This window comes from Adiantum capillus-veneris, chromosome 3, assembly GCF_014529385.1.
Source record: "Adiantum capillus-veneris isolate H3 chromosome 3, ASM1452938v2, whole genome shotgun sequence".
In the NCBI taxonomy this organism is placed as follows: Eukaryota; Viridiplantae; Streptophyta; class Polypodiopsida; order Polypodiales; family Pteridaceae; genus Adiantum; species Adiantum capillus-veneris.
The window spans coordinates 146256546-146274264 of NC_140933.1; the positions used below are offsets into that span (position 1 = coordinate 146256546).

Genomic DNA, 17719 nt, shown 5'->3' on the forward strand with positions numbered 1-17719 from the left:
GACATTCCCAAATATTGCCCATCAACTAGTTGAAGATGGAGGAGAATAAAGCACTCACAACAAAAGCATCACTGACATCATTTTCCAAGAGCTTCAATTCACCATTAACATCGACATTCTCATTAGCACAATATTTTCACATGTATGAAACTTAAGTTGCTGCATGTCCAGACACAAACTCAAGAATCATAACACTGAGCAAGTCACATACACAAATCAAATATCTAACTTAGTTTTCAATATAGAACCACAACACATTAACAGACTTCGCTAAAAACTTTTCCAGGAGAACATGTAGCGAAATTTTATTGCATTCCAGAATTTACATACTTTTGGAGAAATGTTATAAGGCATGATTCTACATGGACAACATTACTCCACATTTAAAACATAGGGCAGGAACTGCCATGTAAAAGTGTAGGCCCCTCCCTTGCCACATACAGATGCTTCCATAGCTAATCAATGGCTGTCCCCTAAAATGGTAGAAAGAACCAATTGTTGAGCGAACTTTGCCTGCAGAGTTGCGTGCTTTAGCTTTTGCTCTCGCTCCTCTGCTGTTAGACCCGTTTCAAGACTGGAAAAATAGCTCAGAAATCTCTCTCTCTCTCTCTCTCTCTCTCTCTCTCTCTCTCTCTCTCTATATATATATATATATATATATATATATATATATATATATATATATATATATATATATATATATATATATATATATATATATATAAAGAAAAGAGGCTGATTTCTATTACTTGAGAAATCCGTCAGAACGGTCGATGGTGCCAATTCTGACTGCAAGTACATCGTCAGTTACAAAGCAGGCCCGAAGACAATAATCTGAAAACTATTAAAACTGAAAGCCAGAGTAAAAATCCTCTCCTAAAGAGAATAAAAAGTGCCCTGGTATGCTAAGTGGAGAGCGGATGACGACAGCCTCTGAAAGATAGCCACTTCCACCAAAAGCGTACTCGTGCTAGGGTAAAGGGGCCATATTAAAGACATTTAACGAGCTCCAGGCACGTTTTGTGAGTACTGCTCTATTTTGAGCGTGGAGGGGCCCAATCGGTAGCTGCAAGCAAGAGCTATCTGCAGCATAAGCGATGGCGCAATTGTTAGTTCATAGGCTGAGATCGGCCTCACTCTTCCTCTTCCCGTGTATCAAAAACTAGGCCAGTACCGCTTCAGCACGGGGCCATTTCGCGAACGTTATTGCCAGCGTGCCTCGAGCACTGATCCTGCAGACACGATGCAGCCTCAGCCACTCTAACCACAAAACCTCTCCCTTTTCGCTGTCCGAGAAGTGGTGCTTTCAAATATCATTTTTTGGGGTCGATGGGTCCACAAACAGGGACCCGCCCCATTAATGGCCTATTTTACCCTACTGTATATCAAAAGTGTGAGCCACCAAAAGCCTCCAGCGGTGAAGGGGACAAGGAACCTCTGTAAGAGCTCGGACGTCAGGCATTGCCCGCCAACTAGGATAATCTGATAGCAAAAGGCAATAGATAACCAAGAGGTGTGTGTGTGTGTGTGTGTGTGTGTGTGTGTGTGGTGTGTGTGTGTGTGTGTGTGTGAGAGAGAGAGAGAGAGAGAGAGAGAGAGAGAGAGAGAGAGATGGAAAAGGCTGGCAAGCCCCAATAACTCCAGATGGCAAAAAACTGTTGTGTACAAGACAAGATATGAATGGGAGAGTGCATCCCCCCTCTCCTATATATAGGAGAATAGGGAGTAGGTAGGGTAGACCAGAAGCCCCAACGACAATGCACAAAAAACCCATAAATGAGGAAAAAATGGAAAAGGACCAGAATAAGTCCAGCCGGGCAAAGTGCTGAGCAAAACGCTAAATGTCCCTGAAGATCCATGTCGAGCAGGTGTCCGAGTGGCCAACCCACAACCAAGGGCCAGTGCACGTGATGTGTGTGAAGCCTGTAGGCAGGGTGGGAAGCATCTGGAGACGAAGAATCTAACACCCCCCCTCAACGACAGTCGCGGAGTTGCGTCGCGGAGGAAGAAGATGAAACACGCCTAGCAAATCTGGAGTGTGAAAAGAAGAATCGCCAACCAAACAAAAAACGACGAACCATCCAGCACCAATGTGATGTGATGACCGAAGCTAGGTCAAGCAGATCAAGTCGCACAAGGAAGCTGATGGAGAGGCTAAACAACAAAACAAGTCGCTGAAGAGGATATATATGAGGGAAAGATGGAAGACGAGCAGGGAGCTCATCGGTGGAGGTCGGCAGAAGAGAGAGGCGGAAGAGAGAGAACCCCCCCTGCAACAGAGCACTCTTAACACGAAAGGATAGAAGGCCAAGGTGGTAAACCGGCAAACTCCAAGCCAAAAAATGATCTCGATCATAAGAGGGAAGAAGGAGGTGGATGAAACTAGAGGGTGAAGCCATCGGCCTGTGAAGGGCTAGAGATGGCGGTGGCAAACGTCAGTCGAGAAGCCGTCCCATCCTCAGGATCTGAATCCTTCTTGCGGTCCCACCGTTGTTTATAACATTTTGCTGCATAATGACCTTTCTGACCACAAAAGGTACAAGTAATACCAAGGCGAGAAGGTGTACAACCCGGGTCCAGACTGTTCGGGAGTACTACCACCCCTACTGGATGTAGAAACCAATGCAATAGAACCCGCAGAGGCGTCTGAGGTGGCTCTGTCCTGAATGCACGAAGCTATCTGCTGCACAACGGGTAAGAACTCCTCCCAAGTGATAGGAGTAGGACGCGTAGAGGTAGTAAGTGACTGGAACAAGGAATCATAAGTGTTAAGAAGCTTGAGCAGCAATCGAGTTGCCATGCCCTTGAAGGCCGGGACACACGACATTTGCAGGATCGGTAAGCCAGTCGCAAAGGTCAAATTGCATAAGCATCACCATGATCTTCATCTTCCAAACGACAAAGTTGGAGCCGTCAAGCTTTTCGCCAAGAGGAAAGATGGGCATGGCTTGGCTGGGAGTGTTGCCATAGATACAGACAAAAAATCAACAGAGAAGTCTCGTGTGTAAAATCAGAAGCAAAGGTGAGGATAGGATCGGAAAACCACGCCAGATAGAACGCCAAAAGACCAAGGGGAAAGGAGGGGGGCTCCGGCTGTCTAGATCGGCAAGCAAGAAAACGCTGAAGCAGAGGGTAAAAAAAACTGGTCGAATGGTGTCCTGGCTGCCACAAAAAACACTAGGAATGTTGGCTGCTGTCCTGCCCAAAAACGCTAGGGATTAGGGCTGAAAAACACAGATCAGTGGGCTGCCATCCTGCAAAAAAGCTAGATCCACAGGCTAGCTGAAAAACGCAGATGCAAGGGAGTATCTCCTGCAAAAAACGCTAGGCCAAGGATGGGGAAAAACGCTGGAGCAAGGAGAGGGCAAGTGGTGGCGACGAGGCAAAGGGAGGGAGGGCACGAGCAGAGGGTGCAGAATTAGATGCACATCCACAAAACTCTAGGACTAAAGTAAAATCGTTGGTCCCCAAAAAAACGATGATGGAGATGAAACAGTTCTTCACGATGAAATTCTGTGTGTTGACCACCCAGGGATAGGCGATGGCTGATCCAAAATCCTCTGTGTTGACCTCCCAGGGATAGGCGATGGCTGATCCAAGCCTAGAGCTCTGATACCATGTCAGAGTGAGTAGCGGAAGAGAGAGAGAGAGAGAGAGAGAGAGAGAGAGAATGGGGATGGACACACAAGAGACAGATGGAAAAGGCTAGCAAGCCCCAATAACTCCAGATGGCAAAAAACGGTTGTGTACAAGACAAGATATGAAAGGGAGAGTGCATCCCCCCCTCCTATATATAGGAGAATAGGGAGTAGGTAGGGCAGACCAGAAGCCCCAACGACAAAGGCACAAAAAACCCATAAATGAGGAAAAAATGGAAAAGGACCAGAATAGGTCCGGTCGGGTAAAGTGTTGAGCAAAACCCTAAATGTGCCTGAAGATCCCTATCCAGCAGATGTACGGGTGGCCAACCCACAACCAAGGGCCAATGCACGTGGTGTGTGTGAAGCCTGTAGGCAGGGTGCGAAGCATCTTGAGATGAAGAATCTAACAAGAGGGAGAAAGCAATTGATGAGCGAGAAGAGGCAACTAACATCACTAAGAATCTACAGGAGGATGCCAGAAAATGAGCAACAAAGCACTGCACTCGAGCTAACAAGGAGCTCCAAAAGAGCTGCAGAGGGAACTCCAAGAAGACAATGAAGGAGGCTCTGATGGCAGACACCATTCGGAAACCTGATGTAGCAACCAACAAGCATTGGAGCTAACAAGGAGCTATCAGCCAGGATAGAAACAAGTCCACTTGCTGATGGTGGCTCCAAAAGACCACAGCAGTGGAGGGAATTCCAAGAAGACAATGAAGGAGGCTTTGATGGCAACCACCATTCAGAAACCTGATGTAGCAGCCAGTATGCCAACAAACAGCAAACAAAAGCACTGCACTTGAGCTAACAAGGAGCTATCAGCCAGGATAGAAACCAATCCACTTGTTGATGGTGGCTCCAAAATATCAGAGCTGCGGAGAGAACTCCAAGAAGACAATGAAGGAGGCTTTGATGGCAACCACCATTCAAAAAACTGATGTAGCAACCAGCAAGCCAACAAACAGCGAACCCCAACAACCAAAGTGGAGAACGGAGGGAATCAAGGAAGACAAGGAAACAAGGAAAGAAACAGAAAATAAGGAAACTAATGAAATCGAACGAAAAACATGCTCTCAAAATAGACTTCACCTACACCCCCCCATACCCCCGAAAGTCAGTTTAAAGAGCACAAGGGAATACAAAGCAAGTAAAACCACTCCACACACACCCCCTGCGCACACACACAAACTAGAGTAAGGAGATGCAAGCTTAAAGAAACCAGAAAACAAACAAACAAGGAGGAAAATAAAGAAAGGCAAACCCGTTAATTAACGAAGATCGGAGAATCGCCGGCTTGGTTGAAGCAAGACTCCAAGAGGTTTCATCTACACTGCACGGATAAGGCCATCGACGCAACCTAATGCATTGGATGTTCGGGCACCTACCAAAACGGTAGAGGCATGAGTTAGAGATGAAAGGCACCATTGCATGTGTTGAGGGACAAAGGCCACCCAAACGAGTTCGAAATTCGGGTAGCTAGAATGAGCAAGGGCGGGCAACGGCCAAGTGATGGGCGGTCCCACAAGGCAAGCACGCTACGGGTAGGCCAGGCAAAGCGGGCCAGGTTGCAGGCAAGCAGCCAAATCGTTCCTTAGCATGTTACATAAGTCTCTGAATAGAGGCGGCAGACTTCTGATTCAGACAATAGTCTTGAATCTATTTTGGCAAACCACAACAAAACCGCTCAATCCGGTCTTTCAAAGTAATCTTCCGAAACGAAGACACTGGCAAATAAGTATCCCAAAAGCTCTGACAATAGTCATCCAATGTATCTTTCTCAATCATTTTCAAGTGATGCCAAGCCATGATGACATCTGTTGCATATTCATCCGATATCCAAGTTAACATGAAAATTGTCTTGAATTATAATCACGTCGCAGGTGCTTCTTTGCGTAACAACAGAATAGACCACCATGTCTGTACAGTTCCTTTCAAGTAAGATGCCGCCTTTCGCACCCTGGAATGTGCTGAGAACCGTCCTCCAGAGAAGGCGACATCAAACTATTGTACAAACTCAAGGGCTCGATGGGTGTCCTGGTAGTCTAAAAACGTCTCAAATATGAGAGCTCGACTCCCTTCCTTGAACTCCTTGGTTTTTCTTGTTGATTTGGTCACTGTCAAAAGAGGACGAATTCTGCTCCTCTCAACGGCTACATGGCCTTCCATGCCTTCTAGACTTTTTTTTTCCAAAAAAATTTACTTCAAAAGATTCTCGTCTTTGGTGCTTAGAAATTGAGGAGCCTTCTTAACATCCTTAAATACTTCAAAATGGCGCCAACCCCAATGACTGTCCGTGGCGTACTGATCAACCATATCCTTGAAGCTTCTGTGATGAATCACGAAAATAGCCACAACCAAGCAAAGAAGGATCCGGACGTACGTACGGATCCGTACGGTACCGTACGTCCATACCATACGGTACAATACGGTACGGATCCGTAGTGTACGGAATTTTTTTGGCTTTTTTTTAAAAAACCTACGCGAGTGGCCTTTTATTTTCGCCTAACTGGGTTTAGTTTGGGCGCCTTATTTTACTGGGGATTGTCTGCAACAGCGACCTGCAACCTGCAAAGTCCCTGCAAAGTACATCTGTAGAGCCTTTTCGCGCGTGTTTACCAGTAAGAAAACAAATCTTCTGTCTCTCCCTCGCACATTTCTTTGTGATTCTCTCGCGATAGCACATGCGTTTTAGTCACAATATCGTGTTCCTACTGCATGTGTAGGTCTACCATGCCTCGCAAACCCAACCCAATCTGGAGCGCACACACCAATGTCATTGCGGTGGTAAATACAGGAGGGCAAGCAGGATCAGGAACACGCACTTGGACTTGCAAATATTGTGGAAAGCAAAAGACAAGTACGGTGACGGGTGTGTTGAGGCACCTTACTGGCATCGGCACTACTGGCCAATGCAGAGGATGCAAGCTTGTTCCGCGAGAGATCAAGGATGCTTTGATTCTAGAGCACTTTTCGGGAGGGGGTCTTCCCTCGTCCAAGGGTAAGAAAGCAGATGAGGCAACATAAGATGCCCTGCAAGATGCATTGTTTGCAGATTTTCCAGATGCACCTACTCAGCAGGAAAAGGGCTCGTTGTTCTCAGGATGTAGATGAGAATACGGATCAAGGGACACGCATGTATACGCAGTCTACTTTGCCTTCATGTGTCCATGCACAGTCCTAGGTAAAAGCGAGGCAAAAAATTGCAGAAACAGAGATTGCTCGCACTCTCATAAAGAGTGCAACATTGCATTTAATGTCTTGCAGACAGAGCAATGGAAGCGAATGGTCCGAGCCATTGCACAAGTCGGCGCCACGTATAATGGTCACTGGTTTTGCAGGTTGTTACGGACAATGCGTCCAACTGCAAGGCCATGGGGGAGATGGTTTAGCCTCGCATAGTTTGGACTCCATGTGCTGCACATTGCCTCGACTTACTCATGGAGGATATTGGCAAGTTGACTTGGGTACATCCTATTGTCTCTGATACGTCGAAGATGACTACTTTCTTTCGCAAGAAAATCAAGCACTTGCCATATTCAGGAGTCACAGCACACTAGACATGGTGCGTCCCTCGAAGACTAGGTTTGCATACATGTACCTAGTACTTCAGAGGCTTTACAGGTTGAGGGATCCACTGTTGCAGACAATTGTGGACCCTAAGTGGCGGTTGATGCACCATGCGCAGACGGAACCTACCAACTACATACACAGGAAAGTGCTTGATGAGAGCTTTTGGGTAGAGGTACACTCTTTGGCAGTGGCTCTCCAGCCTCTCTATGTTCTCTTGCGTGTGACAGACATGGAGGGGTCGACTCTTTGCCTTGTGTATCATCTATTCATGCAGATGAGGCAGCACATAGCAACATGTACCTCCGTGACATCAGGGCGGTAAGTCCTTAGTCAATGCATTTGAAAATTGGTATTGTATTTTGGTTTGGCCTTCTCGCTTGATCGGTGGAAAGTTGGATATTATATTTGTTTTAAGTCTTGACTATGCAGTCTTGTGAATTGCACGCGGGATGACATCCTCACTATTGTGGAGAGTAGATGGACGTATATGAGTCGTCCTATTCATAGGATGGTTGCTATACTCCATCCTCTCTACAAGACTCCAGAGCTTTTTGTAGAGAGCGGTTTGCTCAACTTGCGATCGGAGTACCTAGACAGGATGTTCACTAAGGATGAGCAACTGGACCTTGACAACGAGATGAGCAGCTACATGAAAAATCTGGGACCGTCTTTCTTGAGGAGTGTGTCTTTGAGGTAGGAAGCTACCAAGCTTCCCCTCACTTGGTGGCAGAACTATGGCAAAGCCGAGCTTCCAAATTTGTGCAATCTTCCACTACGTATTCTCTCACAGGTATTCTAATTTCTCGCATAAACCAAGCAGTGTGTACTACGCTCAGGGTGTTTCGTGGATCTCATTCATTCCTTTATCTTGTGTGCACTGTGTATGTCATATGACATATGTCTATAGGATTGCTCAACTGGTGCTTGTGAGCGCAATTGGAGCGCCTACTCTTTGATACACAAGAAGATTCGAAACCGCTTGAGTACTATGCAATTGGAGAAGTTGGTCTATTGTTGAGCGAACATGAAGCTCATGCGTAGTTTTCATGTTTTGGGGTCACCCAAGCAGGTAAGTCTTAATAATAGATCATTGCTACATGAGTCTTGGATATGAGAGACTCGATGTTGAAAATTAATACTTGGCTACTTAAACTTTTGAGTAGGTAGATCCGACTCAAGTGAAGATGGTTCCAGATCCTACTGCACAGGAGAGAGATTGTCGGATCAGAGATGAGCAGGAGAAGATTCTTCGAGAGCTTCATAGAGAGCTTGAGAGAGTGGATCGGCAAGTCACTAGATCACGAGCACGAGCCCTGGCCATCCCTCTTCGCCAAGAGGTTGCAGATCCAGAGGGAGCACGACGGGAGAGCATTCGCAGAGGCAAGTTGCATGTGTGCAGTAGTCGTGGTCGAGCGAATGAGGCAGTGCGTCTCATTCTGGCTGAGGAGGAGGATGACCCATTTGAGCTGCTGGGGCAGGTGCTTCAGGAGATCCCACCATCGTTGAGCCAGAGTTTGATGAGGAGGGCAATGTCTTTGACAGAAGGAGACATGGCCTCCTCATCTTCAGAGTCCGATAGGGATGTTTGAGTATCTTGATTGCCATGTAGTATGTAGTATGTACTTTGCGGCTGCTATCATCATAGCTTGCTTCCTAGTTTACTTTTTTATTGAGTAGGGACTCGTGCTTTCCACCTTTGTTTATTGTGGATGAATTATCATTGGATGTACCTTTTGTTTGATGAGATTATGGTTTACCATTTATGAAGTATGTCATGCAAGTACTTTAAACTTTTCGAGTCTCGTCTGTCGTGTAGTGTGCAATCATGCAATGTGTAAATCAAGATCACTATGAAGCTCTTTGTAGTTTGTTATACTTATGAATATGAATACACTATCAAGTACAGATTGTATTGTAGGTTTTTGGCTTTCAAAAAAAAAAACATTCGAATTTTACACACCTAACAACTTAATCCATTCGGTACTACGTACAGGACGTACCAAATACGTACCGTACCTTATGTACCTTTCCACCTTGCAACCAAGGGCTTCCAAGACAATGCATCTCCCACTAAATTCTTATGTCCTTGAACATAAACAATCTCAAAGTGAAACTGTGACAGGAGGGTAGTCTCAAAGGTTGGACTCTCTGTCAGTCCCCAAGTAAAACGAAACTCCTTTCTGAGTCAGCATATGCAAAGGAGAAGCTATCTCTGCAAATTTCCACATGAATCATCGTTAATATGAGCACAAGCCCAGATAAGCTTCAAATCAGGCCAATAACAAAGTGTGTCAATTTTGGCCGGGTCCATCTTCACCCCTGCAATTGAGACGATATGTCCCAGGAAGTGCATCTCAGGGTAGAAAAAAAAATTCGCTCTTTTTCGCATTTATAACCAATTTATGCTTCCGCAGTGTTTGTAAAACTCTCTAAAAATCCCAAAAGTCGTCTTGAAAGCTGTCTAGTAGACATCTCCAAGAGCAATTCAAATCTAATGATAGCCACTCTTCATATCAATTTGGCAAGTAGAACCTTGAAGTCTGTCGAGTATATCATCGATCCTTGTACTGTGGAAATTTGTTGTGATTCATTGTTTCCTTATTTTGGCCTCGGCTAACTCTATTAGGTGGCCGGTTCGTTGGTGTACTAACAAAAATCAATCATGTGATCTTCAGGACATGAAGGAGGCAACTCGCCTGGTACACCCTCAAAGAAACAATCAACCTCAGCTTGCAAAAAATCTTGTCGTTCCTTTTTTAAAACAAACATATTCGACCTTTCAGTTTTTTTTTTCCATAAGTACAATCTCTTTGCCCTTCTCATTCATCAAAGTCGCTTTCTTAGCCCGATAATCAACCACAGCGATGTTCTTGTAATTCCTAGGAGGACATCACACCCTTCCAAAGGCATGATATAAAGTCCTCGTGCCCTAAATACCCCTGACAATGCAAACGAAGTTTGCCAATGACAGGTGTAATGGCAACATCCCGTTTGGGTGCCCCTAGAACTGCCTTCGCCTGTGACCTTAGCCTATCAAGCGTAATTCCAAGTCGAGCTGCCAAAGAAGTTGGCCTTGGCTCCTCCATCAAAGAAAATGAGGGCATCCTGATCTTTCGCTTTGCCCCATGTGCGACAAAGTTTTGTGCTTCCGATCATCTGATTCGAGACGATCCGCACGCAATGTGGTGTCAATCCTGTTTTCATCTTTCCTTTTCTACACTCGACTGTTGCTTTGCAACTTTCTAACTTATCTTCTGGTGGTCCTATGGTTCGTCTTCTCCTCAAGACTTCGGCCCCCGGCTCTTCCTACGAGCACAGGTTCTGCTTTTCTACACTCGTCTGTCCTTTCAACTTTCCTCCCAACCTGAGAGGAGAAGCAATGGCCTTACACCATCTCGAGTAAATCTCATCAATCAGGTAATCCTTCAGGTGTTTCGCAAGTCTCTGGTCTCTGGAGTACTTGATCAATCTTTTCACACATGTCAACCTACAGTTGACGTTTGTACTCCGCTCAGGTAATATTTTCCACCAAGAATCTTTCCAAATCTTCATTCTTTTCTTCAGTTCCCGCACCAAATTTCAATTTTCTTTTGTCTGCCCACCTAAAGGTATTATCTCTGTTAGATTCTTCGAGAGAACCCATGAATAATCTGGAATTCTTTATGGCTTATGCCCTATAAGACAGAGCGATGAAGACGGGAACGCGCCCGATGCGCAATGTACAAAGGGCGGGAGTGGCTAATAAGTCCGAGGTCAAGGCACGAAGATTCTTTCAAAAAAACCTACAGGTGCTGCAAAAATTTATGTGCTCTAATACCACTATAAAAGATATTATCTCTGTCAGATCCTTCGAGAGAATCCATGAATAATCTGGAATTCTTTATGGCTTATGCCCTATAAGACAGAGCGATGAAGACGGGAACGCGCCCGATGCGCGATGTACGAAGGAGGGGGGTGGCTAATAAGTCCGAGGTCGGGGCACGAAGATTCTTTCAAAAAAACCTACGGGTGCTGCAAAAATTTATGTGCTCTGATACCACTGTAACATGCTTGGATACTCCAAGCGAGAAATCGATAGCAACACACGAACAAAAACTTCATAATCACTAAACTTTAATAGAGAGAGAGAGAGAGTCAACACGGCCCGACGGAATTCCGTGCCCATAGATATTGGCCCCATAGTCTGGCACCCCTTTCGATATTTCTTTTTCATTAATCATTGCAAAGTACAACTCCCGAGGGACCTTTGCTCTCAAACTTTGCATCCACATGCCCTTTCAGAGTAAGGCCCCAAGGACTCTTATAAAGTTTACAAGGGCAAAAGCAGTTAACTCAAAAGCATCTTGTCCAAAAATTGTCCAAAAAGCAGTCAGTGCGATTAGCGAAAATCCGTACAACTTGCCACGTCAGCAATTGTCAGCGCAAAAAGCGAAAATTAGTACTATCTGCTACGTCAGTATGCCAACGCAAATTCAAGAAAATTTGTACAACTTTCCACGTCACCCTGTCAATACAGCACACTGCCACGTCATCATTTTTTGTCTGCGGGTGGTCATGCCACATCATCAGGCTGTGTATTTGGGCAATACCGCCACATCATCAGTTTGTGACACACATGGGGATGTGAAGGTCACATGTATAGTATGCATCATGCGTTGGAGAATTATAAATGCACTTTAATTTGTGGTAAAGCTTAGTTAAAATGTTAACAAATATTGGCTAAAAGCTTTACTCCATGCACGTCACACTTGGTAAGAAGACACAAACTCCTCTCAACAACCTCCAGCAAATAAGGCCAGCCAATTTCAGCCGATACCACTCTCAACCCCCATCAGTTTTGAGTGTTGAAAACATCTCCTTGCTCCTCTCTTCCTCCTCTACCTGTTAGCACTAAGTGGGTTATCGTAATGGATTTTCAAACCCAACTACTTGTTTTTTTTTTAAATCTTTTCAAATCTTGGTGAGAAAGGAGTACATTGGATTTTCAAACCTAACTACCTTCTTTCAATTATTAAGCTCTGATCATACATGTAAGAGCATATTAATATGGCATGTAGAACCAAGCATGGGAATAGTTACTGTTAAGAGCAAAGAAAAATGAAATAGAAGCCTGGTGACATTTTGGGCTTGAAGGGGTCGCTTCCCTAGGCTACGACTAACTTGCCTGAGACTACTACCCAAGAGAGAATGAAGGTCAGGCGTGGTGAATAGTTTTTTGCTCTGCCAAGTTGCCAACAATGCACAAGAAAGGGAAGTGCTGTAAGGACTTGTCTACTGTTCTTGCACATGATATGCAAAAGAAAAGGGGGCACTCTTCAAAAACTCCCCTAGACAATCTTCTTCGCCACCTTCTTGCATATCATAATGTTACTGGAATCCTATTCGGAACTTGTAAAATAAATTCTGAGAGTTGGAAAATATTGATTATGTTAAATGCATCGGATGTCTGTGAGTCTACTTTACTTTGTAGCAGTTATATTTTCAGCATTTTTGTCCCTTTTTTTTTTATTACCTAGAGGCGACAAATGTACATAGTTTTGTCTCAAAGGCTGACTTCGCCTCTAGAAGCCATTTATAATCTTTCTTTTTTTTTCCTTGTCTGACTCATATAGGGCTAGAGATCTCACTTTGAAGCACTTTGGCATTGTCGTGAGTTACTCATCTAGTACTGAGGTCTTGAGCATTCCAAGTTGCTCGTAAACACTCACAACTCTCAATATGAGTTGGCCAAGATTGGGCCATATCTGAGGTTAAATGCAGCTGCTATGAAGAAGGATGATTTTAGTCCTATATAACTCTACGAGTGGAACATTATCATGATTTGAATTAAAGATCAGAATATACATGCCTTCAAAATTAACAGCAGAAGCAATGTCTACGATACAGCCAATAGAACGTGCAGAGTAATCTTACTTCAGCTTGTGCTGCTTTGAGGAAGCCGATACCACCTTGGGCACCGTGTCATCAATACATTGGGTTTGCTTTGCCAAATCATCACACTCTGCCGATGCTGGGAAGCTGTAAGCTAAACTGGAGAGAAGAGAGTCAGTGGTGTTGGTCAAAGAGCCAGAGGCACCGGTGGTGTTTCCAAATGCAACACCTCCAAGTAAAGCTTGCAGATGCGCTTCCCTTAGCTCCTTGCCCAATAAGGAAAAAGATGAGCCCGGTGGTACTCCAGACCTCCTATACCTGCGGCGACGCTGAATGTAACATGACGTCAAAGGTGAACATTCCGATCAAAGCTAGGGTAGAACATATGTTGTGCACCATTATCCGATCTAAATCACAAAGATGACTGCAAGCATAATCTAATATCTTTTTTGGCACAATGTACCAATCACACTCCAACTACAAGTGTAGCTCCAGCTCTTCTGAATTGTGCATCAAATGTTGATAAGTTGTCCTATAACAAACTAAGCAAATGTCTCTACAATTAAGCACAAATGCTACATAATGAAAACAAGTGTGCTGAGACCTGATAACTGCAAAAAGCATGCAAACGAAATTCACATTGAGGATATTTTAAACAGATGTGCATGCTGATAAGTCATGTGTCCCACCACATCCTTAGTGATCCTTGCAGCGCACACTGGGCAAGCCTGCAGAAATCAGAATCAGACATCATTCAAAGCCTCTTAACCAAATCATACAGAGAATTTCCTCTCACTAGCACTATATCCCTGGTGGCATTTGAAGCCAAAGGAATGGGCACATCCTTCTTCTAAAGAATCCATAATTAATAAGCAAAGATGCTTACCACGCCTCTGGACTCATACATGTGCTCCTCTTCCAAGTGACTGCATAAAGCCGATATCTCAAAGTCTTCATAACAGTAAGGACAAACGAACTCTGGTCGAACCTCGTCATCAACTTCAAAGTCATCCGCGCTCAAACGATCTGTATCAAAACTATCATTTGTATAAAATAAAACTCAAAGGAAACAGAAATAGGCAAGGGTCTAAAATGTTAAAATGGAAGTAAAATGCCTATGCATGCACCAATATAGTCGAACATCACGCCTCCAAATTGATATACCACACCGATGAAGGATACTTACCAGTTTTAGCATGTCTGTTTTACTTTCTGTAACTCAAGAAATGCAGCATGCAAAGGCTTACATTTTCAAAATGTTAGCTTGGGCATATGACTCCCCATGCTATGTAACAAGCTCATTGAGCAATGCATAAATGTACCAATAGTTCTCAGCACACATATTGTTATGTCAAATTGATCTTTGAGACAACAAGTGTCTATGTGAGTGCCAATAAGCCTGCATTCGCAATGAATGTGTGTGAAAAGCAAGTGCATGTCTGCCTGTGGGTGCATATATGTGTAAAAAGTAATGTGGATGTATGTGCACAATTGCTGCTGTAAATTTGTAGGTTAAAAAAAGGGTAAGTGAGCAAAAAGTGTCAGAAAATGAATGCTCTCCAAAATCGATATGAATGCTGAATGAGAAAGGGCTTACCCCACTGATAGTGCTGCGACTGCTGAAGAGCATGATGACGTTTAGCAGCAGCAAGACGGGATGACCACAGATCAGCGTCCATGTTAAAGGAAGATGGGGAAAAGGCCAATGCTCTCTCGCTCTGTCTCTCTCTCTCTCTTCTCGCGACTGTGCCGCCCACTAATCAAGGGGGAAGGTACAAAATGAGACAATGGATACAGAATGAGGCAGCTGAATACGCCTGAATGAACAGAGAGTACACGAACAAAGCGCCCACATACACACGCAGACGTACTTCCCCTGCTTCGATCCGACTCAGGTCGGCTACTCCTCTCCCCTATTCTCTCTCTCTCTCTCTCTCTCTCTCGGCTTCGTTGTTCTCCTCGTAAAATGTCAATTCTTGTGGTTCTTATGGGGAGAAGAGCATGGCTTAATTCGACTCAAGAGAGCTTGAAAATGAGACTGGCCACACTCGCAACAACAAAGTTGTTGTCTATTCTACTCTATTATGGGAAAGACAATTCCGACTCCCACGTGTCTATATATCCGGCCATGGGCTTGGAGGAGGTGGGAGAGGGCTATTATGGGAAAGACAATTCCGACTGCCACGTGTCTATATATCCGGCCATGGGCTTGGAGGAGGTGGGAGAGGGCGATGCAGTCGGAGATTACCAAGAAAAGGTTGCCGTCGTTATCGTGCGCATGTGGCATTGCCCATTGCCCACCCTAAAGGGTCGCCCCTTGCATGCAACAAGCCAACGTCTCTTTCCTCGTGCTCCCCTTTTTTGCCCTTTTCTGTTAATGAATCTGAGAGAGAGAGAGAGAGAGAGAGAGAGAGAAGGTAGGCTACAAGCAAGGGTGCTCTGGAGTGTGGAAGTCTCTCTCTCTCTCTCTCTCTCTCTCTCTCTCTCTCTCTCTCTCTCATGCACGCCCACACACAGTCTTGCACCAAAACATGCAACAATACACCCCTCTCCATCTTTCAACAGAAAAAGGGAAGTAAGTTGATAGTAGTTTGCTAATGTCCTCTCTCTCTCTCTCTCTCTCTCTCTCTCTCTCTCTCTCTCTCTCTCTCTCTCTCTCTCTCTCTCTCTGTGTGTGTGTGTGTGTGTGTGTGTGTGTGTGTGTGTGTGTGTGTGTGTGCACGCACACGTGCGTGCATGAGAGAGAGACATTTTAAGTATATTGGAGGTCTTGGTTTAGGAGCACTGTACGTGAACTAACTATGATTAGAGAAATTGAGGCTCAGGTTTATTTGCCCTTTGCTAGCGGCCTTGCAATTTTGCGCTATTCTTAATTGGTCTTTCTCTTTGGAGGTGTTTCATCGTGCACCGCTCACAGACAAGGCTTTGCATCCATTGTGGATTGAGATGTGATCGCCAGTTCTAAAGAGCATGAGGGGAGGAACTTCCAACATTGAAGCCAAAGGAGATAGAAGCTCGGATCTATAGCTATGTCAACTCTTCATCGTCCTCCTCACTTTTATTTGCTTAAGAGAGAGAAAGCTCTCACCTTCTATGTGTGTAGGGAACTTCTTCTTTCTTCCCTAACTTGCTCAAAAACATAGGGTATGGCCACGATGGGAAGGGTTGGAATAGCTTTTGTGCATCCAACGATAATTTGTGAGTCTTTGCATGTAACACTCAATCAAGACACATTTTGCAAATTGTTGTTTTGAAATAGGTTTCTGTGTCATGTACAATGACTCTCTTTTTTTTTGGTAGCAACATGAGCATTCCCGCTTGCAATGATACAATGAATATTCGTGAGCGATATCAAGGTCGTCTAGCCATACTTGAAACCGTGGGCCGAGTCACGGAAGATAACTACTCAACCAACCAAGCTAGCCTTTGGACTTCTCAATAAAAGGTGGTGCAACATGGTTTCCTTAGCATTATGAAAATACTCTTTGCAGCTATATATAGTTTGTTTGCTCCTTAAGCCTGTACCCTCTTCCTCTTCAAAGGGTCCTTTTGCAATGATTCAATCTGTTGCATACTGTTCTCCAAGCTTCTTCGGGTGAGAGCCTTGATAGGTGTTAAATGTGTTTGTAATGAGAATGTTATTGATCTCAGAACTCCAATTTGTTAAGTATGTAAGAGCTTTTCATTTAAAATACGATCTTTGCTGAAAACATTCTGAAAAGGTACATTGGAGCATAGTAGATAGGAGGGACGGCTATTCTTCTCATTTGAATGGTCCTTGCATGTATGGCAATGTCTCTCCCCCCCAATCTTAGCCCTATGTCAGACATGAGCATCTAACAACGCTCACTTTATCCATTTTGGGCATCGCCATGACTCGTTGAATAGTGGGCAGGGATGGCCGGGTGATTTTGTTGACCAACCGACCATCCTCAACCATGTCAGCATGTGAGGTGGGAACCGAAGAGCTATCCAAGAGATTAGAGAGGGAGAGATGCCAATCATGTATATTATCCTATAATGGAGAGCCATGATCCTATAATGGAGAGCCTTTATTAGGCTTGCCATGTGGCATTAAAAAAACCTTTGAGCCCTTTCAGAGTCAGCACCTCCTGCATGTCAGCTGCTAGGTGAATAGGGGGTGTGGGAGGTGAACCATCCATATTTGTCCATAGGATGCAATAGGTGAATCATGTATAGTGGAGAGCTAAGAAAGAGAGCCTCTAGGCACCCGGGTGCGGGGGGGAAGAAATATTTTTAACGCCTATGTGAGGCCAATCGGTCTATGAGACAAATTAAGTATACATGTGTGTATGTGTTGTATCTATTGAAAAAGATAAAATAGTTCAGACTGGTAGAGAGAGAGAGAGAGTGAGAGAGAGAGAGAGAGAGAGAGAGAGAGAGATGTCCATTACCAATGCCACATTGGCACCTTCACGGATGAGCATAGCCTGCAGCAGTTGAGAGGAGCGGACTAGCCTGTTATCCCGAGAGGAAGGGACATACCGGCGAGGAGAGCGGCCACATGACAGAAAATTCTAATGTCAGCAATGACTCTCTAGCTTGAATGCAGGCTACAATTGTGAGGGCGCGATTGAGAGCTTAAAGTGATGATGGGCTTGAACTATGAGAATAGC

At 44.6% G+C, this 17719-nt stretch overlaps 1 protein-coding gene across 1 annotated transcript; it reads right to left on the reverse strand.

The window, feature by feature from the left end:
• Positions 1 to 278: 278 nt before the first annotated feature.
• On the reverse strand, positions 279 to 15072 carry LOC147461873 (protein DEHYDRATION-INDUCED 19-like). Its single transcript, XM_086509343.1, has 5 exons — positions 14680 to 15072; positions 13969 to 14108; positions 13731 to 13810; positions 13125 to 13415; positions 279 to 574 (listed from the first exon to the last, which is right to left on the reverse strand). The coding sequence occupies exons 1-5, from the start codon at positions 14759 to 14761 to the stop codon at positions 460 to 462; spliced, it is 708 nt and encodes a 235-aa protein (XP_086365469.1). The 5' UTR covers positions 14762 to 15072; the 3' UTR covers positions 279 to 459.
• Between the last annotated feature and the right edge of the window lie 2647 nt (positions 15073 to 17719).

Bases quoted from the DNA above. Each gene is read 5' to 3' on its own strand.
- LOC147461873 (XM_086509343.1), bottom strand. From the start codon at position 14,761: ATGGACGCTGATCTGTGGTCATCCCGTCTTGCTGCTGCTAAACGTCAT. The intron at 13,811-13,968 runs GTAAGCATCTTT...TGATTTCTGCAG, and splicing joins TGTATGAGTCCAGAGGCGTG to GCTTGCCCAGTGTGCGCTGC. The intron at 13,416-13,730 runs ATCCTCAATGTG...GTCATGTTACAT, and splicing joins CATGCACATCTGTTTAAAAT to TCAGCGTCGCCGCAGGTATA.